This window comes from Ctenocephalides felis, unplaced genomic scaffold (assembly GCF_003426905.1).
Source record: "Ctenocephalides felis isolate EL2017-DRISC unplaced genomic scaffold, ASM342690v1 CF-g0.4_SCAFFOLD_00845, whole genome shotgun sequence".
Classification (NCBI taxonomy): domain Eukaryota; kingdom Metazoa; phylum Arthropoda; class Insecta; order Siphonaptera; family Pulicidae; genus Ctenocephalides; species Ctenocephalides felis.
The window spans coordinates 24,234,727-24,257,115 of record NW_020536999.1 but is presented as its reverse complement, the minus strand read 5'-3'; the positions used below and the strand labels follow the sequence as shown (position 1 = coordinate 24,257,115).

Below are 22,389 nucleotides of genomic sequence, written 5' to 3'. Positions count from 1 at the left end.
CAATTCTCGCAATGGGGGACCATTGGGAAATTTTTCGGGTAAAAATCGAAGTTGCTCTGATTCAACTTATATTCAAAAAGTACATATATTATGACTTTAATAAATCGCCACTGAATTTTTAGACCCATCCGACTACTAGTTTTTATTTTATAGCAATCTGACAAAATCGACAATTCTCGCAATGGGGGACCATCCAGAAATTTTTTGGTTAAAAATCAAAGTTGCTCTGATTCGACTTATATTCAAAAATTACATATATTATGAATTTAACAAATCGCCACTGAATTTTCAGACGCCTCCGACTACTAGTTTTTATTTTATAGCAATCTGACAAAATCGACAATTCTCGCAATGGGAGACCATTGGAAAATTTTTCGGCCAAAAATCGAAGTTGCTCTGATTCGACTTTAATACTTCTCTTCTTAGTTTTTAAGTTATTAATATATTTTTATTAGTCATTAAGTAATTAATATTTGTTATTTCCCTTTAATTTGTAGTACTTTAAAAATATGTAATAAACTTTTATTAATATTAGTCAGTTATTTTTGTTTAGTTTATAATTCTTCAAAAATATATCTGTGATATTTTTGAAAATATATTTTGTATTTCGTATGTTTTGTTCTTATTTCCAATATTAAATTTTTTTCAGATTTTTTTGCTGTATTGATTATATGTACAAATGTAGAAGTAATACCAGTAGTAAATTTACAAAATGCACATGTGCTGCCATATATAATCAAAGTTGCGTTTTTCAATTTATGTAACGACAAATCGCCAGACATAGCGATCTATTTATACGTGTTTATCTATGTTATATACTGTACAAGTGCTGCCTTCTTCAGATCGCTCTATTAAAATGAAGATAACTTCAAATGGCCTGAGATAGCGATCCATTTATGTTTATTTATCTATGGATTCTTAACAGTAAATGACAGGAATAGTAAATACGAAATATAACCTAACTTTATTGTAGTGCCATCAACGTGATTTATATTATTTATAAAAATATAATACAGGTTTGTTCTTAAACATGAAATGTATTTTTTAAAATATAACTCATTATACAATCACAATTTATATTCAGGTGCGTCAGAATACATTAACATTACAAATCATGTCTGACGATTCAGTTTTGGAATCAAAAGAAGATTCTTTTGAAAATCATCCAAACTTTTCCGTTTTTATCCTCGGAAATACAACATGTCGCGCTTGTTTAACACAGGATGAAGACATGCAACCATTATTTTGCAATCAAGAATGGTTTTCCTTCGATCCTGGTTATGATGTTCTGAATATGTTTATTTCTTGCACTGCTCTCAAAGTTGCCGCTGATGATTCCTATCCAAAACATCTTTGTAATAGCTGCTTTAAAGAACTCGTTGAAGCTTACAGTTTTTGGAAAAAATGTAGACAATCTGTTGAAGAAATGGATAGACTAAATACAGAATTGAATTCAGTAGAAAATAAACACAGGACTGATAATTTTGATGTATTGTATGATGAGCAAGAAGTTGCTATATCTACAGATGATCATCCCTATTCTGCAAGTAGAAAAACACCAAATTGTGAAGATTCAGTTATAACAAAAGAACCAGAATGCAGAGCTGATATCCAGCACAAATTAGTATCAATTTTTTTAGATAATAATAACACATTAGATGTAGATATTGATGTTGAATCAAATAATAATTCAAATAATTTTTCAGCTCATCTTAAAAATTCAGATTCAAGTTTTCTGAAAGAATATCAAAAGCCAAAATGCACCAGATGTCAATTAACATTTTCTGATAGAAAACAATACAAATATCATTGGTATAAATGCCACAGTAGACAAGCTCAATTTAAGAAATTTACTGACTCTCAGGAAACAGTAAAACAAGATAAACTAGTAATGACATCTGAATCATTTGAAGATGATGCTGAAAATTATCCTAAACAATCACCAGATCAATGTGATTTTTCCAGAATTTTTGATAATAATGAAGAGGAAACTGAAACTATTTTTATAAATAGATCTGAAAAAGATGACAAAGTAGTAGTTTTAACCAATGAACTTGAACAAAGTAGAGAGTTTGATGATGGTGTTAGCGTTGTTGATTGTTCTCCTGATTTGAATAGTTTTGACATTATTTGCCAGGATTCACAAAATCTTCCAAGCAATAAAAAAATGCACAAATGTCGTACATGTGATATTTATTTTAATACCAAAGAGGAACATAGAAAACATTACCTTATACATTCTCAACGTTTGTGTTCAATATGCGGATTCATCACTAGCTCAAGCAGTTGTTTTCAGGAACATTTAAAAATACACTCTGATTTAAGACCTTACAAATGCCAAACCTGCAATAGAAAATACAAATCTATCAGTTCATTGAAGGTTCATGAAACCACTCATATTGGCGAATTAAAATATGCTTGCAATCATTGTGACAGAAAATTTGTAACATGGTCTTCTCGATTTAGTCACATAAGAGCCAAACATACTCCTTATGATAAGCATGTTTGTGGATTTTGTTCTAAGGGCTTTCCAGATGCAAATAAGCTTAAAGTACATGTCCGTCGGCATACTGGAGAGAAGCCTTACTCTTGTGAAGAATGTGGTATGGCATTCATTGAAAGAAAGAATCTTCAAAATCATATGGTCTCACACACCGGTATACGCAACTTTGTATGCGGATTATGTGATAAACGGTTCTTACTTTCAAAGCATTTGAAACAGCATATGATTACACATACAGGCGAAAGAAAACATAAATGTGAAGTTTGTGGAAAAAGTTATACACAAGCTCAGGTTTTAAGAAACCATGCTAAAATGCACAAAAAACCTGAAGATTCTTTATCCACGATTGAAAATGAAGATTATAATTAAATTATACATTGACTGTCTGTCATAATTCAATTAAAATTGTAGAAATAAATATTTAAATTTAAAAATGTTATATTGTCATTTTATGTTATTAATGAAACTTTGAATTTATAATCAAATAAAAATAAATATAAATATTTAAAATAAATAATATAATTAAAACATTAAAGTTTGACTTTTTTTTAATTAATATGCTATTAGTGAAATTCAAACTTGTCTACATGAGATAAATATTGTAGTTGTATCTGCTTGTGTGTACTAATATTGGTATAAAAGCTGCCGTTAATAATATACGATGATAGTCCATACATTATTAATTATAGTTTAAACAAGCAAACAACTTCAAATTTCATAAAATGAATTTCAAACAAAATTAATATATTTTAGTATGATCTATAAGGCTATGGTATCTACCGTCAAAAACAATCATAAAAATCTTAGAATTTTTTTTTTAACACTTTATTACAAGAAAACGGCTCGGCCGATCTTTACCAAAAACTAATCAGCATGATTCCCAACCAATATCTTTCGAACGGTTTTTGGATTTTCAAAATCTATTCAGAATTACGGGCTGAAACGTGGACGGAAATTTTTTCAATTTTCTGCTATTTACAAAGAAACGGTTTGGCTGATCGTCGCGCAAAATTGATAAACGTTAGTCTTCATCGAGTTACATCGAATGGCTTTTGAATTTTTGAAATCGGTCCAGTTGTTTTTGGGAAAACGTTGTTTTACGGCAAAAAATCTGTTCACATACACTTTTTCCAAATTTAGTTTCATTCGATTCAGAATGGCTTGAAACGTCGAGAAAACAAAATTATCGAATCGGATATTTTGAAAACATAAACTTCCCCCTCGGGAAGTTAATAAACAATATTTCAATATTTATTCTGAGAATAATATCTTAAATTTAGCACGTCGATGGCTTTGAACGTTGTTATTACAAATTTGTTGAACTAGTTTCAAATTTGGCGCCGAGTCAAAAGTTGCAGTTGTTGCCACCACAAGATCTATCATTACGTACTTTAATATCTACTCTTCTTTAATTTTGTATCTATGCAACAGACAAAAAATATATCATCTATAATAATGATATCTATGGTTTGTTGTTTGTTGGTTAATGATTAGTGACGATCGGCATAAATTTATTTTATATGTGAACAAGTGGTGAATAAGATACAATCGTTTCTGAAATATTGTTTATTTCTATTGAGTGAATAGTGTGTTCTACTAATTTACACTACTTAGTTTCAAGTTAACTTTCATTTACTATCATTCTCTTTTAAGTTTTGAATTATTCTTATTATTGTTTTTACTAATTTAACGATGGGGGATGTAAAATCTTTCCTTCATCAATTTTGTGCTAAGAGAAAGTTAGACCCTCCTAATTTTGAAATAAGACCAACAGGTAAATAATGTTTTAAACTTTTTATTGTACTTACATAAAGTCTTGAAGTACCGGCCATGTAACAAGAAATGGTTACAGTTTACATTATTAATTTGGTTTTGCTTGAAGGTCCTAAACATAGGCAAAGGTTTCTCTGTGAAGTGCGGGTTCCAACTTTTGATTATGTTGGAGCTGGAAATTCAACAAATAAAAAAGATGCTCAGAGCAATGCTTCTAAAGATTTTATAAATTATTTGGTAAGAATGGCTCATGTAAAAGCTGAGGAAGTTCCTGATGATGCGGGTATTGAAGCTTCTGCTCAACCTGAGCCAGCACCCGCTGAGGGCACTACCCACAAAGTATTTCAGGTAGTATTGCTATTCCACAATGTATTTCAGGTATTGTTCTGTTTATGCAAATGCAAATTAAAAATAAAAATGGTCATGATTTATAAAGATTTTGTAAAACAGGATGGATTGGGTCCAAATGATTTGGGTGTGGCGTATCGCCCAATAAATGATGACTTGGATCCTGAATTTCTTAAAAGACGCAATGCTGAGAACAAGAAACTTGTAGAAGATGCTGAAGATCTTGATGTTAATGCTACGATTCATGGAAATTGGACTGTGGAAAATGCAAAATCTAAATTACATCAATTTATGCAAGTTAATAAGATTAACGCTGATTATAAATATTCAACAGTGGGGTCTGATCACTCAAGGTATTATAATTATTTGTTTAAGTAATACTCAGTAAAGGTAAAATTTAATTTCATATTTTCATTACAATATAAATCATTTTTAAAACTTTGGATTCAGTGATTAAAACATAAATTTTTAATGGTCCAAATAATGGCTTTGGAATTAAGGAGGCACATCAATTCGCAAAAATATAATTTTATTATAACTAAATAAATATTTAAAATATATAGTATTGCAAATACTAATTTTGATATGCTTTTATTTTGAAACAAAATGATTTACTAACAAAGATCTTAGTTTTTAACACTTATCGTATTTTAAATTTTTAAATGATCAAAAAGTGGAAAGAGCGAACTTTGTAACATAGCAGAAAATTTGAGAACATACCACACATTACGATACTCATGCAGGATTATGATCTTAAAAATAATTGATGATAATTCTGCATTTGCATTAATTTTGTGTTTAAAAGGAGAAATATGATTAAGTTTGAAGCAGTTTAGATGTTTCAGATCTAATCATAGAATACTTTCTGAAATAGGTTTTGTACAAATTATTTTAAAAAAATTGCTATGTTACATTGTTCTTGCTTCTGTTTAGGTAAAGTTTCTCATTCCTCTGGCCCCATTCAATATGCCTGTTATAAGGTATGTTTATTATGAAAACATGTGTGATTATAAAACTTTTTCTATAATATACATAGATTGAGCCATTGAATTTTTAATGATTATAAAAAAATGCATGTTGATTAATATAAAAATGAATTGCTAATAAAAATAATAATAATAGAACCTATTAACACTTTTTAGTACAAGGTTTTATTTTTTCATGATTTAAAACATTATTTTATTGCTAATGTGTATTATATTAAATTTTCAAGTTAAAATAATCATGTTTTTATATTTTTACGACAATTAGGAGTTTCTGTGCTGAGATGACTATATTCGTTAGACAGTTAAAAAGATCTATTACTGGTAAGTTACTTGATGCTTCAAATGATTAATTTTCAATTTCATTTTTAGCTTTTATACATAAATAGAGTAAAGATACTACTGAAACCTAAATACTATTTATACTTCTTCTCAATAAGAATATCAAAAGCTTTGATATTGATACTTAGACGTATTATTTCAAAATTTTAGGCAGAGAAACAGGTTCTAACAAACTGACCGCAAGCAAGAGTTGTGCCTTGTCATTAGTGAGACAGCTTTTTCATTTGGGCGTTATTGAACCATACTCTGGAACTTTAAAAAAAGATAAATCAAAAGAAAATCAAGTTCCTAAGTTTCCTGTCAAGATAAGTCCAGATCTTCACAATAGAATTAGGGAATGCTTGGACAAGTTGAATATTACGCCAGGAAAAATTGAACGTACTGAAAATGATAAAGCAGGTATAAATTAAAAAAAAAAAAAAAACTGGAGTAATATATATATATATATATATATATATATATTCCTATGTTTTTCAATTTTAATGTTCACATACGGTAGAATAGCTATTAATGAAAAAAGAAACAAATTTCAGCACCAATATCCTTGCTGTCCGAACATATCTTGAATGCTTTTGAAGACAGTGCACCACAAGCAGCTGGTGTTGTACCTTGGTCACCACCACAGCCTAATTGGAATCCCTGGACTGGGTGTAACATAGGTAAATAACTTTTCTTCAAATATTTCATGATTATGCTTTGCCTAATCACAAATTCATTTTCAGATGAAGGTCCCTTGGCAAATGCTTCTTTAGACGAGCTGAGTGATCAATTATTACATCATCATAGAGATCGATTACAGAATAACACTGATTTACAGAAAAGCATTAAGGAAAGAGAACAGCTGCCTGTATATAGCATGAAAGGGCAAATTATGGAAGCAATCAATGAGCACCCTGTAATATTAATTCGTGGAAATACTGGATGTGGTAAAACTACTCAGGTTAGCATTCTGTAAATTTAGATGTAACATACATGCATCATTCATTATCTATAAGAATTTGGGACATTTTTCAAATTGTTTAATTATTATATTTATTAGTTAATTTATTAATATCTTTATGAAAATTTATTTAGGTGTGCCAATTTATTCTGGATGATTACATTGCTTCTGGTTCAGGAGCTCTTTGTAACATTGCAGTTACACAACCACGCAGAATCTCTGCTATATCTGTTGCCGAACGTATAGCTAATGAAAGAGCTGAAGATCTAGGAGAAAGTTGTGGTTATTCCGTGAGATTTGAGTCTGTACTGCCTAGAGCATATGGTTCCATATTGTTCTGCACAGTTGGTGTCTTGTTGCGAAAGCTAGAATCCGGTCTTAGGGGAGTCAGTCATGTTATAATTGATGAGATTCATGAAAGAGATGTTAATAGGTAAGAAATGACAAATTCTTATGCGAGATACACATTATATATAATTAACTTCTTGAAGAAGAAGGAGAAGTTTGTTTTTGTGTAAAAATCCGATTTGTTAATTTTGGTTTCTCGGCTTTTCAAGTCTTTCTGAATTCAATGAGACCAAATTGTGGTAAAGATCGTGACGTTTCTTCATTGATGATTGATGTAACCTTGTAATATGATAGATTTTGTTGTCTGAAATAACATATTATAGGCCTATGATAAGCAGTTGAATTATAAAATATTATCAAAGTTTAGAATTTTGCTGCGAGCTTGAGCGATTCTAATCAGAATCTATGTCTAATCAGTGTTGAGGTCCACACTTAATTAAAATATATTTTTAGAATCCAAAATAGATGAAATGAAATTTGATAAACAAAGTAATTTAATTTATATGATTATGATTACAGATATTATAAGTTGTTTGATGATTCTCAATAAACCTAATACATTTTTTTGAATAATTATTATAAGCACTAATTTCGATTTTTTTATTCAAACTACTTTAATATTTCAGTGACTTTGCTATGGTTGTTTTGCGTGATATGATTCACACTTATCCAGATCTACGTTTGATTCTGATGTCGGCCACAATTGACACTACACTGTTTTCTAAATACTTTGCTGATTGTCCAGTTATTGAAGTTCCAGGTGTGTTTTTATGAATATTTTACATAATGTTATGATGTACCTGCATAATTGAAGGTTCATATGCTTTGTATTTCTTCAGGACGTACACATCCAATCCAACAACTTTTCTTGGAAGATTGTATTCAAGTGACTAGCTTCATTCCTAGTGCTGATTCGCGTAAGAGAACAAAAGCAAAGGACCAGGAAGAAGAAGGAACTATTGCACCTGAAGATCAAGATCAAGATCTCAACAAAGTTATTGATCCTTTATATGGACCTCAAGTTAAGAACTCTATGGCTCAGATATCAGAAAGAGAGGTATGTTATTTTTTCTAACTGTTCTGTCTTATTCCAGATATTTGTTTATAAGATGCTAAAAAGTCTGACTTATCTCTTTAGGTTAGTTTCGAATTGGTCGAAGCCATTTTGAAGTATATATCAGACAAAGAACCTGGTGCAGTCTTAGTTTTCTTACCTGGTTGGAATTTGATCTTTGCTATGTTGAAGTTTCTGCAGTCTCATCCAATATTTGGTACACCTAAGTATGTGATTCTGCCCTTGCACTCTCAGCTTACAAGAGAAGATCAAAGGAGAGTATTTTTAAATGTGCCAACAAACTGTAGAAAGGTAAGTTTAAATTATATTTAAGCTTATATTACAGAAGCATTTTGAATGATTCTGAAACTCAATTCTTAATTTGCAGATAATTTTGTCAACAAACATAGCAGAAACCTCAATTACTATTAATGATGTGGTGTATGTGATAGATTCATGTCGAGCAAAGATGAAGCTGTTTACTTCTCATAATAACATGACAAGTTATGCAACTGTTTGGGCTTCTAGAACAAATTTGGAGCAAAGTAAATATATCCACCAAATATTCAATACTTAATTTTTCAAGGCAGTATATCTTATGATTTAAAATTTTAGGAAAAGGTAGAGCTGGCCGTGTTCGTCCAGGAATGTGCTTTACACTCTGCTCAAAAGCTAGACATAAGGCTTTAGATGAGCACATGCTTCCAGAAATGTTCAGAACTCCACTTCATGAATTGGCCCTGACAATAAAGGTCAGATTAGCAGATTCATTTAACTTTAAGAACACACATATTTATAATGTTTTATCACTTATTGAGAACTCACTGTAAACATATTTACAGTTATTGCGCCTGGGGCCAATTGGCAAATTTTTAAGCAAGGCTATTGAACCACCGCCATTAGATGCAGTCATAGAAGCAGAGGTGTTGTTGCGTGATATGAAATGTTTGGATAAGAACAATGAACTTACACCTTTGGGGAAAATTCTTGCTAAACTACCTATAGGTAAGATAATAAAAATCAGTTTATGCTACATTCTTGTTTATAATTTAATTCTAATTTTTCTTTCTTTTTTTAATTTCAGAACCAAGACTTGGAAAAATGATGGTATTGGGGGTAATTTTCCAACACGGAGATGCATTAGCAACCATGGCTGCCAATTCAAGCACTTTTCCTGAAATTTTTGCAATGGATGATGGAAGACGTAGACTTGCCAATCATCAAAGGGCTTTAGCTGGTGATCGGCATTCAGATCATGTGGCAATGCTGAATGCTTTTCAGGTATTAAACATAAAATTTTAATATGTAATATTATTTAATATTGGAGTTATATTTAAATTAAGCATTCAATATATCTATTACATTTTTTAGATGTGGCATGACGCTTCAGAAAAAGGTCCAGAGGCTGAACAAAACTTTTGCGAATGGAAAGGTTTATCCCAACCAACTATGCGCATCACATGGGAAGCGAAGAGTCAATTATTGGGATTGCTTTCATCTGTTGGTAAGATAAACTACTTACAATTTTGGGCGAAATTTATTTTACTGAATTATACTTATTCATCATGATTTTCTAGGTTTTCCAGAGGAAAGTATGTGCCATGAGCGTCATAATGCTGTTGGACCAAATCCTAATTTGGATATGATAATGGCATTGATGTGTATGGGATTATATCCCAATGTCTGTTATCATAAAGAAAAAAGGAAGGTTAGGAAATTCTTTCAGATTTATTATTTGTTCACAGTGTTTGAATTTTTTTTATTGAAAATATTTGAGAAACTTTGTTGAGATAATATTTTGTATGACTTATTAAAATTGTATTGTATTAATTTCTTTCAGGTTTTAACTACAGAAAGTAAATTAGCACTTATTCATAAAACTTCAGTGAATTGCAGCAACATGGAGCAAAAATTCCCTTATCCGTTCTTTGTATTTGGTGAGAAAATCAGAACTAGAGCAGTTTCTTGTAAACAAATGTCAATGGTCACTCCGATACATTTGTTATTATTTGGCTCAAAGAAGGTTGATTATGTAAGTAAAATAATATTTGCTACTGTTAGCCCATTGCCCATTCAGCAGTATTAAAATTTTGATTTGATTTTTACATGTATATTTCAAAATTCTTTTGGTTTAGTCAAAGTTTTGTCAGATTATTTTATTTTTCAAGAAATCCGACTCGCTAATTTTGTTCCTGATTTGTTTCATATCAAAGTTGGAAAAAATGTCCTTGTGTGTGTAAAGTTTGTCTTATTGTAATCGTCTTCTCAAAAAATGGTGCACCGATTTTAAAAAAATCACCAGCTGACTCAAAAATTTGCATGACGATCGGCCAATTCATTTCTTTATTATTAAGAGAAAAGTGCAACATTAATCTTTCACGTTTTAGCCAAAAATCCTCCATTGATCTCTAAAATTTAAAAACCATTTGGAAGATATTAGTTGGTATCGTGTAATTAAATTAAAAAAATTTTAGGTAGCAACTTGTTTTAAGGCAAAATAGCACTTACATCTAAAATATGTTTCAGATTGATAATGTAGTACGCTTAGACAATTGGATCAATCTAGATATGGACCCCAATGAGGCTGTAGCTATTCTAGCATTGAGACCTGCATTGGAAAGTTTAGTAGTCAGGGCTAGCAGTGATCCTGAAATGATCATGCAAATGGGTGAAGAAGATGCTCAGGTAAAAATAATTAAATCTTCTACTATATAATCAAGACTCGACATTTATTATTAATTACTTTTCTGTTTACTAATTACAGGTGATTAACATAATTCGCGAATTGTGTCTCATAAACGCTGGTGATTTTGGTATTGAACGCGAATTCGTTTCGCGTGGCAGTTTCCAAGGTCGACCATTCCGTGGTGCTCCAGGTGGACGAGGAGCAGGAAAATTTGCTCGTGGTAATGATAGCGGTGGTTTTAGTGGAGGCTTTGGCGGCGGTGGTTTTAACAGCGGCGGTTACAGGGGTAGAGGAAGTTTCAATGACGGTAGAGGAGGAGGCTTCCGTGGAGGTTTTAACCGCGGCGGATTCAATGGTGGACGAGGAGGGTTTGGAAGAGGAGCCTTTGGGCGTGGATATTAGATATACGTTTCTTAGTTTTTAGTATAGATGAATTTAAAGTAGTTTTTTTTTGTAAAACTGTTTTAAGGTTTGAATGCTTTAGTTTTTCTGAATGTGTAGTACGTTTTAAGTGTTTAATGTTTAATGTAATTAGCGAAATAACAAATTAGTAATTAGATCTTTACTTTATTGTACACATAACATACTTATAAATAATTAAATGATCTTTAATATATAAAAACCAAATATATTTATATAACTTTCAATCAGGTATTATTTTTATTTGTTCGTAAACATCACTATCGCACTACTATTTAAATTTTTATAACACAAATTAAACTTTTGTATTTGTCTGCTTCATAGTAGGTAAAATATCTTTTATATTAGTAGGCAATAAAAAGGAAAATATTTTTATATTTGTGAATTCTTTCGAAAATAATTTACTGAAAAGAAAATGTTCATTACCTCAACAGTTTTTATTTATTCTTCAAATAGAGATTCCATTTTTTATAATTTATTACAATGAAAAAATTATAAGTAAGTTGGTAATAAACTCGTATTTTTATGATATTTAATTATGAGAATATGAGAATAATATTTGTATTTATTCAGTTTGAAGTTAATCTGTAAATAAATTAAACTATTTTTTTATTTTAACCAAAAATAATGAATTTTTGTCAGGTCGATCACATTTAAAATTTGCGCTCTTACTTTAAAATTCAAAATAATATCCTAGCGGCCATTTGCGATACTGGCGACATTTTACGTTTATTTACCTTACCTGGCGGACATCTTAAGCCCTATTAAGCTGTCATTAGTTTTGTGTTAAAACACGTGCACATTCTTTGTATAATTGTGTATTCATATAATTATTTAAATCGATTTTATTAATAATTTCAATTAACAATAATTGTCAGATAATTTATTACTTATGTATTCTTTGAAAGGCTACAATGTTTTTACTAAATATTTGACTATTCAATCATATTGTGAGTCACCAACTTCGAGGAATGTATTCGTGAATTGCGTAAAAACTTTACTTCGACAATTGCAAAAAATCAATGAACGTAAAAGTGAAGTGATAAGTGATTCATTGATGTGTTCCTATTTTGGAGGATTTTGGCCCACCAGGGGCTGTATATCAACGTGAGTTGACATTCTTTTTCATTCAAGGTTTATATATTTTATCAATTTTACATCTATGTCTTTTGAAAATGAGATTTATATTTAAAATATCATATAACAAGATTTTTATATAATGATTATTGTTTTATGAAACGTTCTACTACTTTCCACTGTTATCTAAGATTTCTGACTTCTATTAATAGAAAGAATTATAATTATAATTATAGCTTTTCTGACATGGATCTTTTGATTATGGCAATACAAAGTATTTTTTCTGTAATGATAATTGTAAAATTACAAAGAGACACAAACACTTTTCATAGTTCATTCTATTATTCTATAAAACTGGTTGAAATATTTTTAGAGTTACCAACGAGTACTTCGGTCGGTACATAAAATTGCCACAAGTAATTCTATATTTAGGTGTGAAGTAAAAAAAAAGTGCAAGGAAATTAAATATAAGGAACGATAAGGTTGTGCAAAGTGTAGTTAAAATTTAAACCTTGATACATTTATATTATCCTTATTTATTATTAAGTACGTTTCGTTTAGAAACAAATATAAGTAGATAGTTTGCTTCTTCAATTTAATTTCTTTCTCAAACCTCCAATACTGACTGCTTCAATCATTTACCAGGATTAATTTAACAAATCGTATAAAGATTATTATCCTCTTCCATTGATGCAGAAATTATCCATGCTCTGAGGATCATTCATACAAGCCGCAACAGTATTTCAAGTATTTTACGTCTATCACGTTAAACCGTGGAAACGCATAATTAATATTATGGTAGCATTGCAATTGTAAAATATAGGAATATAGGGTTTAACGCGCTGCCTAGTGAACCGAGTTTGAGCACCCGCTCTGGACAACCTGATATCGTGAAGTAGCAATGTACATTTTTACTTGAAAATATAGATAAAAAATAACTTTCCAGTTGAAAATAGCCCATTGCGGACAGTATATATATATATATATATATATATATATATATATATATGTATTTATGTATATACTAGATGACCCGACAGATGCTGTCCTGTACGCCTATACCCACGTCTACAATTCAAAAGTTCCAAATGTTTTAATATCCTATCCTATACTTTTTAACATCCCATTTGATGTCATGCTTTTGTGATACATTTATGGTCTTAGAATAAGTAGTATAAAAATTCAGAAAAAAATAATATAGTGTCGACGGTAAAAGAACAATATCACACTTGATTTTACCACACAACATAATTGCTTCAATAATTTAGTCTATAATTTTCATGATCTCGTACGATATATTAGTTGTTTGTTGGCAATTATGATTTATAAAGTACATTTTTCTTACTAATAATTTAATAAACATTATTGTTTATGTTTTAATCTTAGATGAATTAACTCTTTGGGGACGGCTGTCCACCTGAGTGGACAACGTACTCTGTTAGGCTATCTGTGAGGCACATACTATTTTATAAACAATGGCTCAGTGTACATTAAAACGTTGAATAGATTACATATAGCAGTGATAAACAGTGTTGTATTTTGAAAATAATTTTAAGTTATTTTAGAAGTATTTTTAGCCTTTTTCTTTGCTATATAGTCTTTTAAATATGGCAAAACCACTGGTGAATTTCGTGAAGTAAGCAGTAGAAAAAAAAACAACAAAAACCAATGTTGCACCACAATTTTGTAAAAAGTCTTAAAAACAGGCGAGGGGTGATTTTCAAAAATCTCAAACATTTCCAACTACATCGTTTTCAGACAATATACTGACTAATCAGTGGCATGTTCTAAGTGCCAGAGAAAGAAAAAGGGATGCCTTTTAGGCTTAGATTGTATTGCCTGTTCTGACAGAAAAGCACCAAGAGAATGATCAAAAAAATTTATATTATAAAAGTATGTCCTTCAATGACCACAAATTTTTATCAAACATATTGCGTAACATACACAATGAAATCAAGTACACAGCCGGTGCAGTAGATTATTTGGGAATCGGTGTCGTCCCATAAGGGTCAATATCCATCAAGTTTTGCTTTCGAAATATTTTGAGATTTTAGATCATAAAAAGGTCTCTAATTTGAGCCATAGTGGTCAAGGAATAATATATAAACACCATTAAATGTTGCTATAGATGTTCTTTGAAATCTTTCATATATTATTTTTGTTTTCTTCTTGCTTGGTCAATTGCTTCAGATCATTACTAAAAACACTAGCTGGTGCAGCTGCTTCTTGAACTATTTTGTTGGCGTCAAATCTTTCTTACGTACCTCAGCTGAAACCTGTTTATTTTGATAATTTCATTTCATTTTCGATTGGTTAAATAAGTAAATAAATATTTTGGTGAATCTTCAGGTTGAAATTAAAGAGCTGTAAACAAAAACAGCGTTAAACAAGACATAAGTAATATATGTCGCGGGTGTAGTTCCGTTGATAGCTATAAAGCTGCTGTATATAATGTGTATTAATATAGCATTAAACACATCATAATGTTTGGTTTTATTGCATTCCCTTTGTATATGTATGTTTCACATCTCGGGCTCTCTCACTTGTGACCAAAGCAAAAAGGAAAAACTAGAAGGAACGAATTGTGACACTCGACAGACAGCACAAGTGATATACTTGTTCCCTTGCTCTCACCAGGGATTTAAAACTAAAACTAGTAGTTCATGGCATCGTGCCTTATCGTGCAAATTGCTGGAACTTCCCGTACCGAAAACTAAATTATACAAAAACTTTGCAAAACTTTGAAAAAATTAGATTTTTGAAAAATTTTGAAATTACTGAAAAATTAGACTTTTTGATAAATTGGATTTTTGTTATGTTTTGATTTATTTTGAAAATTTTGAACATGTTTTTTAAGCAATCGCACTGCATAGATGATTTGGAGTCGAAATATCAAAGCGCGTGAGCCAATTATTAGATCTCCGGAGACGCTGGGCCTGCCTTTACAAAAATTTCACTAGTTGTTCATTTCGTCAATACTAGTAAAATGTTTTTTGAATTATTTATATCGGATTATTTACTTCACAAAAAGTGAAATACATATTTTTGCACTTTTTGCCCCGTATATCTGAAACGGCCAGACTTGCTTTTGCCAAAAACTAATTAGCACGTCTCCTTTTCAGTAGGAATCGAATGTTTTTTTTTATTATTCAAATCGGTTAATCAGTGTTCGCAAAATATTCGACGAAAATTTGTATCCGCACACACAAGACACACACACCAACACACGCACACACACACACACACACATCCATTTTTTCTTGGATAGATCAAAATATACAAATATCTAACAGCACTTATACTTTTTTATTTTCTTGCAATTAGCATTTTAGCAAAAAAAACTCAATTCAGAGTATTGTAAATTTGTAAGTGGAGGTTTTAGTGGACCAAGATCCCGATCTGCTTTTTGTCGTGCAGTATCCTTCTTTAATTTGAATGCCTCCCTAAAATGAAACAACCAAATAAATTATTTTATACATTTTATATATGATAGGCCGGAGCACAAAGGTCCAATTTGACTTGAGCAATTGTATCGTGAAAACCAAACCTATTATATAACAACAAATAACACATATCAAACAATCAACTATTTGACTATTCAGTAAAACTTTCAGCTAATCTATTATTATAGAAATGTGTTTTTTCTGTTTTTTTTTAAATTTGTCTACTGGTCCTTTTTACCAGGTAAAGTCGGACAGCCAGGAGGCAAACAAGTCCAATGTTTTGTTTTTGTTTAAAGGGACTTTACGAAAAATTAGCTAAATTACTCAACCAATGTAGAATATAAATTTTATTTTTTACAGAGATAACACTGCATATAACCTTCATCTGGTACTTTGTCAGAAATATTCATTAGCAGAGTTGGAAATTTTTGAAAAGATTAATTCAAATTTTCAATTAATCTATTTTAAAACTGCTATTTTTAAGTTAATGTACTTTTTTATTTACTATTTTCTTATTGGTCACACCTTTGCCAAAAATAAAGTTAGTTGGTCTAATTATACTCCATCCATATTTGTTTTTATAGAAGTTATATATAAAAAGCGGTTGAATATAACTTAAAAGTAACAATACATTTTATAAAAAAATTAAATAACGTATATATAAATATTACATTAAGGTCTCGTAATCTTAACAACAGTGCTCACAACCAATAAAACTAACAACAATAGAAAATACTTGGTATGGATTTTTAATCATGTGCATAATTTTACTGATAAGGACAATGCTTGAATTAAGGCGATAACTTGTTACTCTTTGTTTGCCCTCTACTTTTAAATATTGTTGATAACATATTCTAACTTTACTTGTATTTGAGATATTAGTGGTGGACTTTTTTATCCGGGGCCTTGAAATCCTTCTTTACCCTATATTGATTAAGGCAACTATTAAATCCAATAAATAGAAAAACAATGATAGTTTTCAGAGAGAAGTAGAAAACCCAAATGTAAGGTTGTGTACTATACCACAAAATACAACTTAATTTTACGCAAAATCTACTGAAATAATTGTCTCATTTCCAATCATTCAACCCACAAATAATAATTCACAAATATCGATCCCAATGTTGACAATCCCAGGCTCGACGAGAAGATAAAATAAGATTAGTCTGAGGTGTGATTTTCTGTTTTCTCTTCTTCATATCGCTACTGTTGTTTCTGTTGACTATTTGTCGCTGTCGGTCGGGTTCCTAAAAGACAGAAATGCTCAGGGTTATGACCACAGGGATAATTATAGAAATTTCCCCAAGTCAAATAGAATAGATGCACTTGCTCATATTAGCACTGGACACAGTTCTATAACAATTGGTAAAAGTTTTATAGACACTGATATTTATATTCAGGATATAAAGGACATATATGTATGTCTGTGTGTTTCCAGTTTTTTGGATACGTCGCCAGTCCATGTTTCCTGAAAGACCATCAAGAGTGTAATTTATTTCGGAGTGCCTCCACTAATTCGCAATCGATCACATGTAATGGTCTCTAGAACAAATAGACTTAGGAGTTCCTGGCAAGTGTCTATTTATAAATTCGATTTAACAATGACTGCTCTATCGTCTTGCCTGATAAATGGCCGAATCAAATAATTGAAATGTCCGCACGATGTTTCATTGACAAAATTGTTTCATAGGAATTCCAATTCACACACGCACATCTCGATCAACTTATTTAGGAAACTAATTTTAATGCTGGAAATATTTATAACTTTCGAACCATGAATAATTTATTGGCAAGCTATAAAGTAAAAGGGTTGGTAAGCAAATTTTTGGACGAATAAAATTGAAACAAGAAAACAAATTTACCTTTCGATGTAACTCGATGAGGACTCGCGTTTGTGCGACGATCAGCCAAGCCGTTTCTTTGTAGTTAGTAGAAAAGTGTAAAATTCTTAGTCCACGTTTAGCCCACATTTTTGAACCGATTTTAAAAATTCAAAATCCGTTCGAAAGATATTAGTTGGTAATTGCGTTGTATGATTTTAAATATCGCGGGCCGTTTCTTTGTAATTAATTGTTGATTTTTTTTTTGACAATTTTGATGAAACTTTCCATTACAATAGATTTTATGTTCAGAAATAACTTGCTAAAATACTATAGACCCACGATAAATGGTTTAATTACAAAAAAATTACCAAAGTTTGGAATTGCACTCCGTGCTTAAGTGATTCTAATCAGAATCCATGGCGCTGAATATGAACGTTATGTAATTCGTAAGTACTATTAAAGTTTACGTCTACACTTAAATTAAATACATTTTTAGAACATGAAATAGATGGATTTCTGGAACTTCCCTTACCGAATTAAAATTTTGAAAATCTGAATTATTTTTTATGTTTAAAAAAAAATATATTAAAAAAAATTGTGAAATATTTTTTTCCAAAAACAATTGTTTCGCCAACACGGGCAGAAAGTTTTTTGGATCATTCAAATCGGATGCTTATTTCTCCCAAAAACTGCCATTTTTTGCACATTTAGCTTCGTATCTCCGAAACGGCTGGATCTGCTTTTGCTAAAGACTAAGCACCACATCTCCCTATCAATAGGAATCGAATGCTTTATCAACCATTCAAATCGAATGCTCCGTTCTCTCAAAAACTTGATTTCTATTTTCTGCATTATTTGCTCCGTATCTCCAAAACGGCTGGACCCGCCTTTGTCAAAAACTAATAAGCACATCTCTCTATCAATAGGAATCAAATTCTTTTTTTTAATAATTCAAATCGGTTGATCCGTGAGCCCGAAATGGTGGACGAAAAATTGTATCCATGCATACAGGCACAGACATCCATTTTTTCTTAAGGTATGCCAGAACGTTCAGAAATCTTCAAAACGTGAAGATGTGCAAAAATTTTCAATTTCGATTTTTGAACGATTACAATATCTTATCCTATGGGAAGTTAAATTTGTGTTAAATAAAGTAATGTAATTTTTGCCATTACAGATATTTTAAGTATGTTTGGAAAACATAATTTGTAAATGGCATCGATTATTTTACGCCTCAATATTGTAAGAACATCTAAATCCATGCTTAATTAATTAGTAATACTAGTGAATGATCAACTATTCCGACTAGTCTGATTGACTCGTACACATGTAAGTATGTATAGACTCATGTAATGTAAGTTACACACAGCAAGTTCACAGGGTTATTGATACTGTACACAAGTCATTTGAAAATAAGCAATTTTGTAGTGGTGTCTTCCTGGATGTTCGACAAGCATTCGATAAAGTTTGGCACCCAGGACTTTTATATAAAATAAAAACATACCTTCCAACCAGGTATTATGGGATTTTAAAATCCTATCTACAAGATAGGATTTTTCAAGTAAAAGTAAATCAAGTAACATCTGATTTTCACAAAATAATGTCAGGAGTTCCACAAGGTAGTATTTTTGGACCCTTCTTATATGTTTTATACACAAAGGACCTCCCATTACTTGAAAATCTTACAATTGCTACATTCGCTGACGATATTGCCATACTAAGCAGTAATCACAGTGCTGATCAAGCTTCCCGACAAACGCAAGAACTTATCAATAAACTACAAATGTGGCTTGCTAAATGGAAGATTTGCATAAATAAAACCAAATCAGTTCATATCACATTTACCCTGAGAGAGGGTACGTGTCCTCCAATTTATTTAAATAACGTCCAGATTCCGAAACAGAACATAGTGAAATATCTTGGTCTCCATTTAGATAGCAGACTTACTTGGAAAAGCCATATAAAAACAAAAAAGCAGCAAATAATGATCAAAATGAAAGAATTTGATTGGCTACTGCGTAAAAAGTCGAAGCTCTCTGTCGAAAATAAGTTGCTGCTATATAAATCGATTATTAAACCAATCTGGACCTACGGAATTGAGCTCTGGGGATGTGTTTTCAAATCTAATGTAGCTATAATGCAGAGAACTCAATCAAAAATTTTACGTACAATTCTTAATTCTCCGTGGTACGTGACAAATGAAACCATTCACAGCGACCTCAACATGAAAACGGTGCAATTAACGTTTAAAGAAGTTAGGGAAAAATATAAGCGCAAACTGGACTCACATTTGAACCCTTCTATAGTTGACATTACTCAACCTTTTGGCATTAGGAGGTTGAAACGACAATGGCCCTTAGACTTAGTCTTAGATTAGGTCTAATATATCATACTAATTGTAAAACTGAGAAGTTCTCATTGGAGTTTTTCTTAGGCATTACTCATAAATATTGTCTTTTTAGCTCATAGGAATCTTATGTATTTCTGATTGCTAAATAAAACTGAGTTAAAAAAAAAAAAAAAAAAATGTAATGTATATTCGAGTATGTATTGTTGAATTAAAAATATATAATCTTTAATATTTTATCGGCTTCCTTTCATCTGAATCGTTTCATACGTGGGCGGAGCCGCGGCTATTATTTAACAACAATTTATGACGACGTCTGCCTCCGGAGTATGTGATGAATTTATTTGTAATTAACAACACGCATACAAATGATACCTGATTCTTCTGGATGCCTTTTAATTAATACAAAAACAGAAGATCAGAATGAATAATAATAAACTGAAACTGAATTGTGCTTTAGGAATTTTTGATTGGAGATTAGAGGGAGAAAAACAGTGATTTCATATACTGTTTTATGGTGTAACGGTTAAGCGCACTATTTTGTGTAGACAGAGTCGTGAGTTCGAACCGCCGCTCTGGATAATCTGATATCATGCAGTAGTGATAACCATTTTTACTTGAAAATAGGCTATTTTGGGTACTGCGGTGTGAAATGGCAATGGGAAATGTTGTACACTTTTCTTTCCAGAATCGAATTGAAGTTTAACTCAGCTGACGAGCCTGAGATAATGTTGTTTGAAAATTATAGGCATTTTTAAGTAAAGCCAAGACCTTTCGTCAAACCATTTTTAGTAGGTAATTTTTGTTTATTCAAACTTTAGGTTTCCAAACTTGTTTGTACCGTGGACCCCTTGCGATGTTTCATCAAACGATGGAACATTCAATAGTTTCTGAGATATGCGAGGTCGATGGGTGTCTTGCTCCGAGCTCAATACTAACATTTAAACAGATAGTATGTTCTCAAAAATGCGTTATGCGATTTTGATAAAACTTGACACACATTGTCACAATACTTTACCACGATTGTGACCAAAGTTTAAAGTTGGATCGTTCAATAGTTCCTGAGATATGCGACGTTGATGGGTGGCTGGCTCTGCTCTCAATACATACTAGTATTGAAACAGATTGTACGTTTTCAAAAATGCATGATTGGATTTTGATGAAACTTAATTTTAAAATGATGAAATTTAATTTTTTTTTAATTTTCAATAAAATGGATTTTCAAAATTTCAATTCGGTACGATAAGTTCCAGCAATTTGGCAATTTGCCATTTTGGAACCGTAATCGTAAATAACATTTCTACAGCCCACAGTCAAAGGATCATCATTATAAAATGGTACAATTTTGTACTTTTTTTATGGATTTTACCTATTTGGTATTTTAGTTTTTTGCATTTGTATTTAGGGATTTTTTGTAGATTTCGTACCAATTAAAGCAAACCAAAAATTTTGACAGTATATGAAAAATGATTTCATTGCATTTCTAAAACATTTACAAACAACCTGAGATCTAATAGAATAAGACCTTAAGATCCTATTAAAGCATATGTAATAATAAAATTCTTCTCCATCCATCAAAGACTTTCCGTTTTGAATGTGATCTATTAATTAAAAATTAAAGCTGAGTTCTTGTTTAATCTTCACTACAACAAAATAACATCTCGAATAATTTTTAAAATAACAGTTTTTTGCTCTACTGAAGCAAAATTGCTGGTGATTTGCTTATTTTCTGTCCGAATGAGGAAAGCACGCTTCTGTATTGTCTCGAGAGAATGTATCTGGATGCAGGGGATGGCCAAAAAGTTACCCATATTTTTTGTTAAATTATTTATAACATTTGAACTTTTTGTCAATTTGTATAAAATTGTATAAACTATAATAGTTTCGTATACTATTATAGACCCTACAGCAACTTGAAATAAATATAAATCACTTAAATTGGTATATTGATAACTTATTTATCAGGTAGATTATTTAGACACTTTGGAAAGATCATGCAGCTTAAGACACATCATGCATGCTTAAGACACTTACACCTAGTTATTTTTACACTTACATGTTTATTATTTTATTTAAGATGATTTTGAAAACAATGGGATTATAATTTAATATAAACACCAAGATATTAGTGGCATTTAGATTAAGGAGGGTTACATGTTACATGATATATAAGCAAGTTAGTCAACAACGGTTGAACTTTTCAAAAAAGTGATACTTTGGATTATAAATTAATAATAAAAAAAAAACTGGCCCATAGCAATAAAATTTAACTTTGTCAATTCTTTACCATTCTCAGCCCTCT

The 22,389-nt window shown here is 30.9% G+C and overlaps 2 protein-coding genes across 6 annotated transcripts; both read left to right on the top strand.

Annotated features, from left to right (window-relative positions):
• The first annotated feature begins 883 nt into the window (after window positions 1-883).
• LOC113380690 (zinc finger protein 239-like) lies at window positions 884-2,872 on the top strand. The gene is made up of 2 exons (XM_026619834.1): window positions 884-1,016; window positions 1,085-2,872. Exon 2 carries the CDS (start codon window positions 1,115-1,117, stop codon window positions 2,870-2,872), a length of 1,758 nt encoding a protein of 585 aa, XP_026475619.1. The 5' UTR covers window positions 884-1,016; window positions 1,085-1,114.
• A 1,323-nt stretch (window positions 2,873-4,195) lies between these two features.
• LOC113364189 (dosage compensation regulator) lies at window positions 4,196-11,595 on the top strand. Of its 5 annotated transcripts, none has more exons than XM_026606676.1 (20): window positions 4,196-4,277; window positions 4,386-4,624; window positions 4,727-4,977; window positions 5,876-5,931; window positions 6,100-6,248; window positions 6,470-6,608; window positions 6,672-6,889; window positions 7,024-7,322; window positions 7,864-7,997; window positions 8,077-8,294; window positions 8,376-8,603; window positions 8,680-8,836; window positions 8,907-9,043; window positions 9,134-9,296; window positions 9,376-9,572; window positions 9,663-9,795; window positions 9,869-9,999; window positions 10,132-10,323; window positions 10,818-10,976; window positions 11,056-11,595. In XM_026606676.1, the coding sequence occupies exons 1-20, from the start codon at window positions 4,196-4,198 to the stop codon at window positions 11,377-11,379; spliced, it is 3,606 nt and encodes a 1,201-aa protein (XP_026462461.1). In that variant the 3' UTR covers window positions 11,380-11,595. The 5 variants fall into 5 exon arrangements, with proteins under 5 accessions (XP_026462461.1, XP_026462460.1, XP_026462458.1 ...); XM_026606675.1 differs by having other exon boundaries at window positions 6,100-6,327; window positions 6,483-6,608; XM_026606673.1 differs by having other exon boundaries at window positions 6,100-6,344.
• The last annotated feature ends 10,794 nt before the right edge of the window (window positions 11,596-22,389 follow it).

Bases quoted from the DNA above. Each gene is read 5' to 3' on its own strand.
- LOC113380690 (XM_026619834.1), top strand. From the start codon at position 1,115: ATGTCTGACGATTCAGTTTTGGAATCAAAAGAAGATTCTTTTGAAAAT.
- LOC113364189 (XM_026606673.1), top strand. From the start codon at position 4,196: ATGGGGGATGTAAAATCTTTCCTTCATCAATTTTGTGCTAAGAGAAAG. The intron at 4,978-5,875 runs GTATTATAATTA...TACGACAATTAG, and splicing joins GTGGGGTCTGATCACTCAAG to GAGTTTCTGTGCTGAGATGA. The intron at 8,837-8,906 runs GTAAATATATCC...TTAAAATTTTAG, and splicing joins TAGAACAAATTTGGAGCAAA to GAAAAGGTAGAGCTGGCCGT.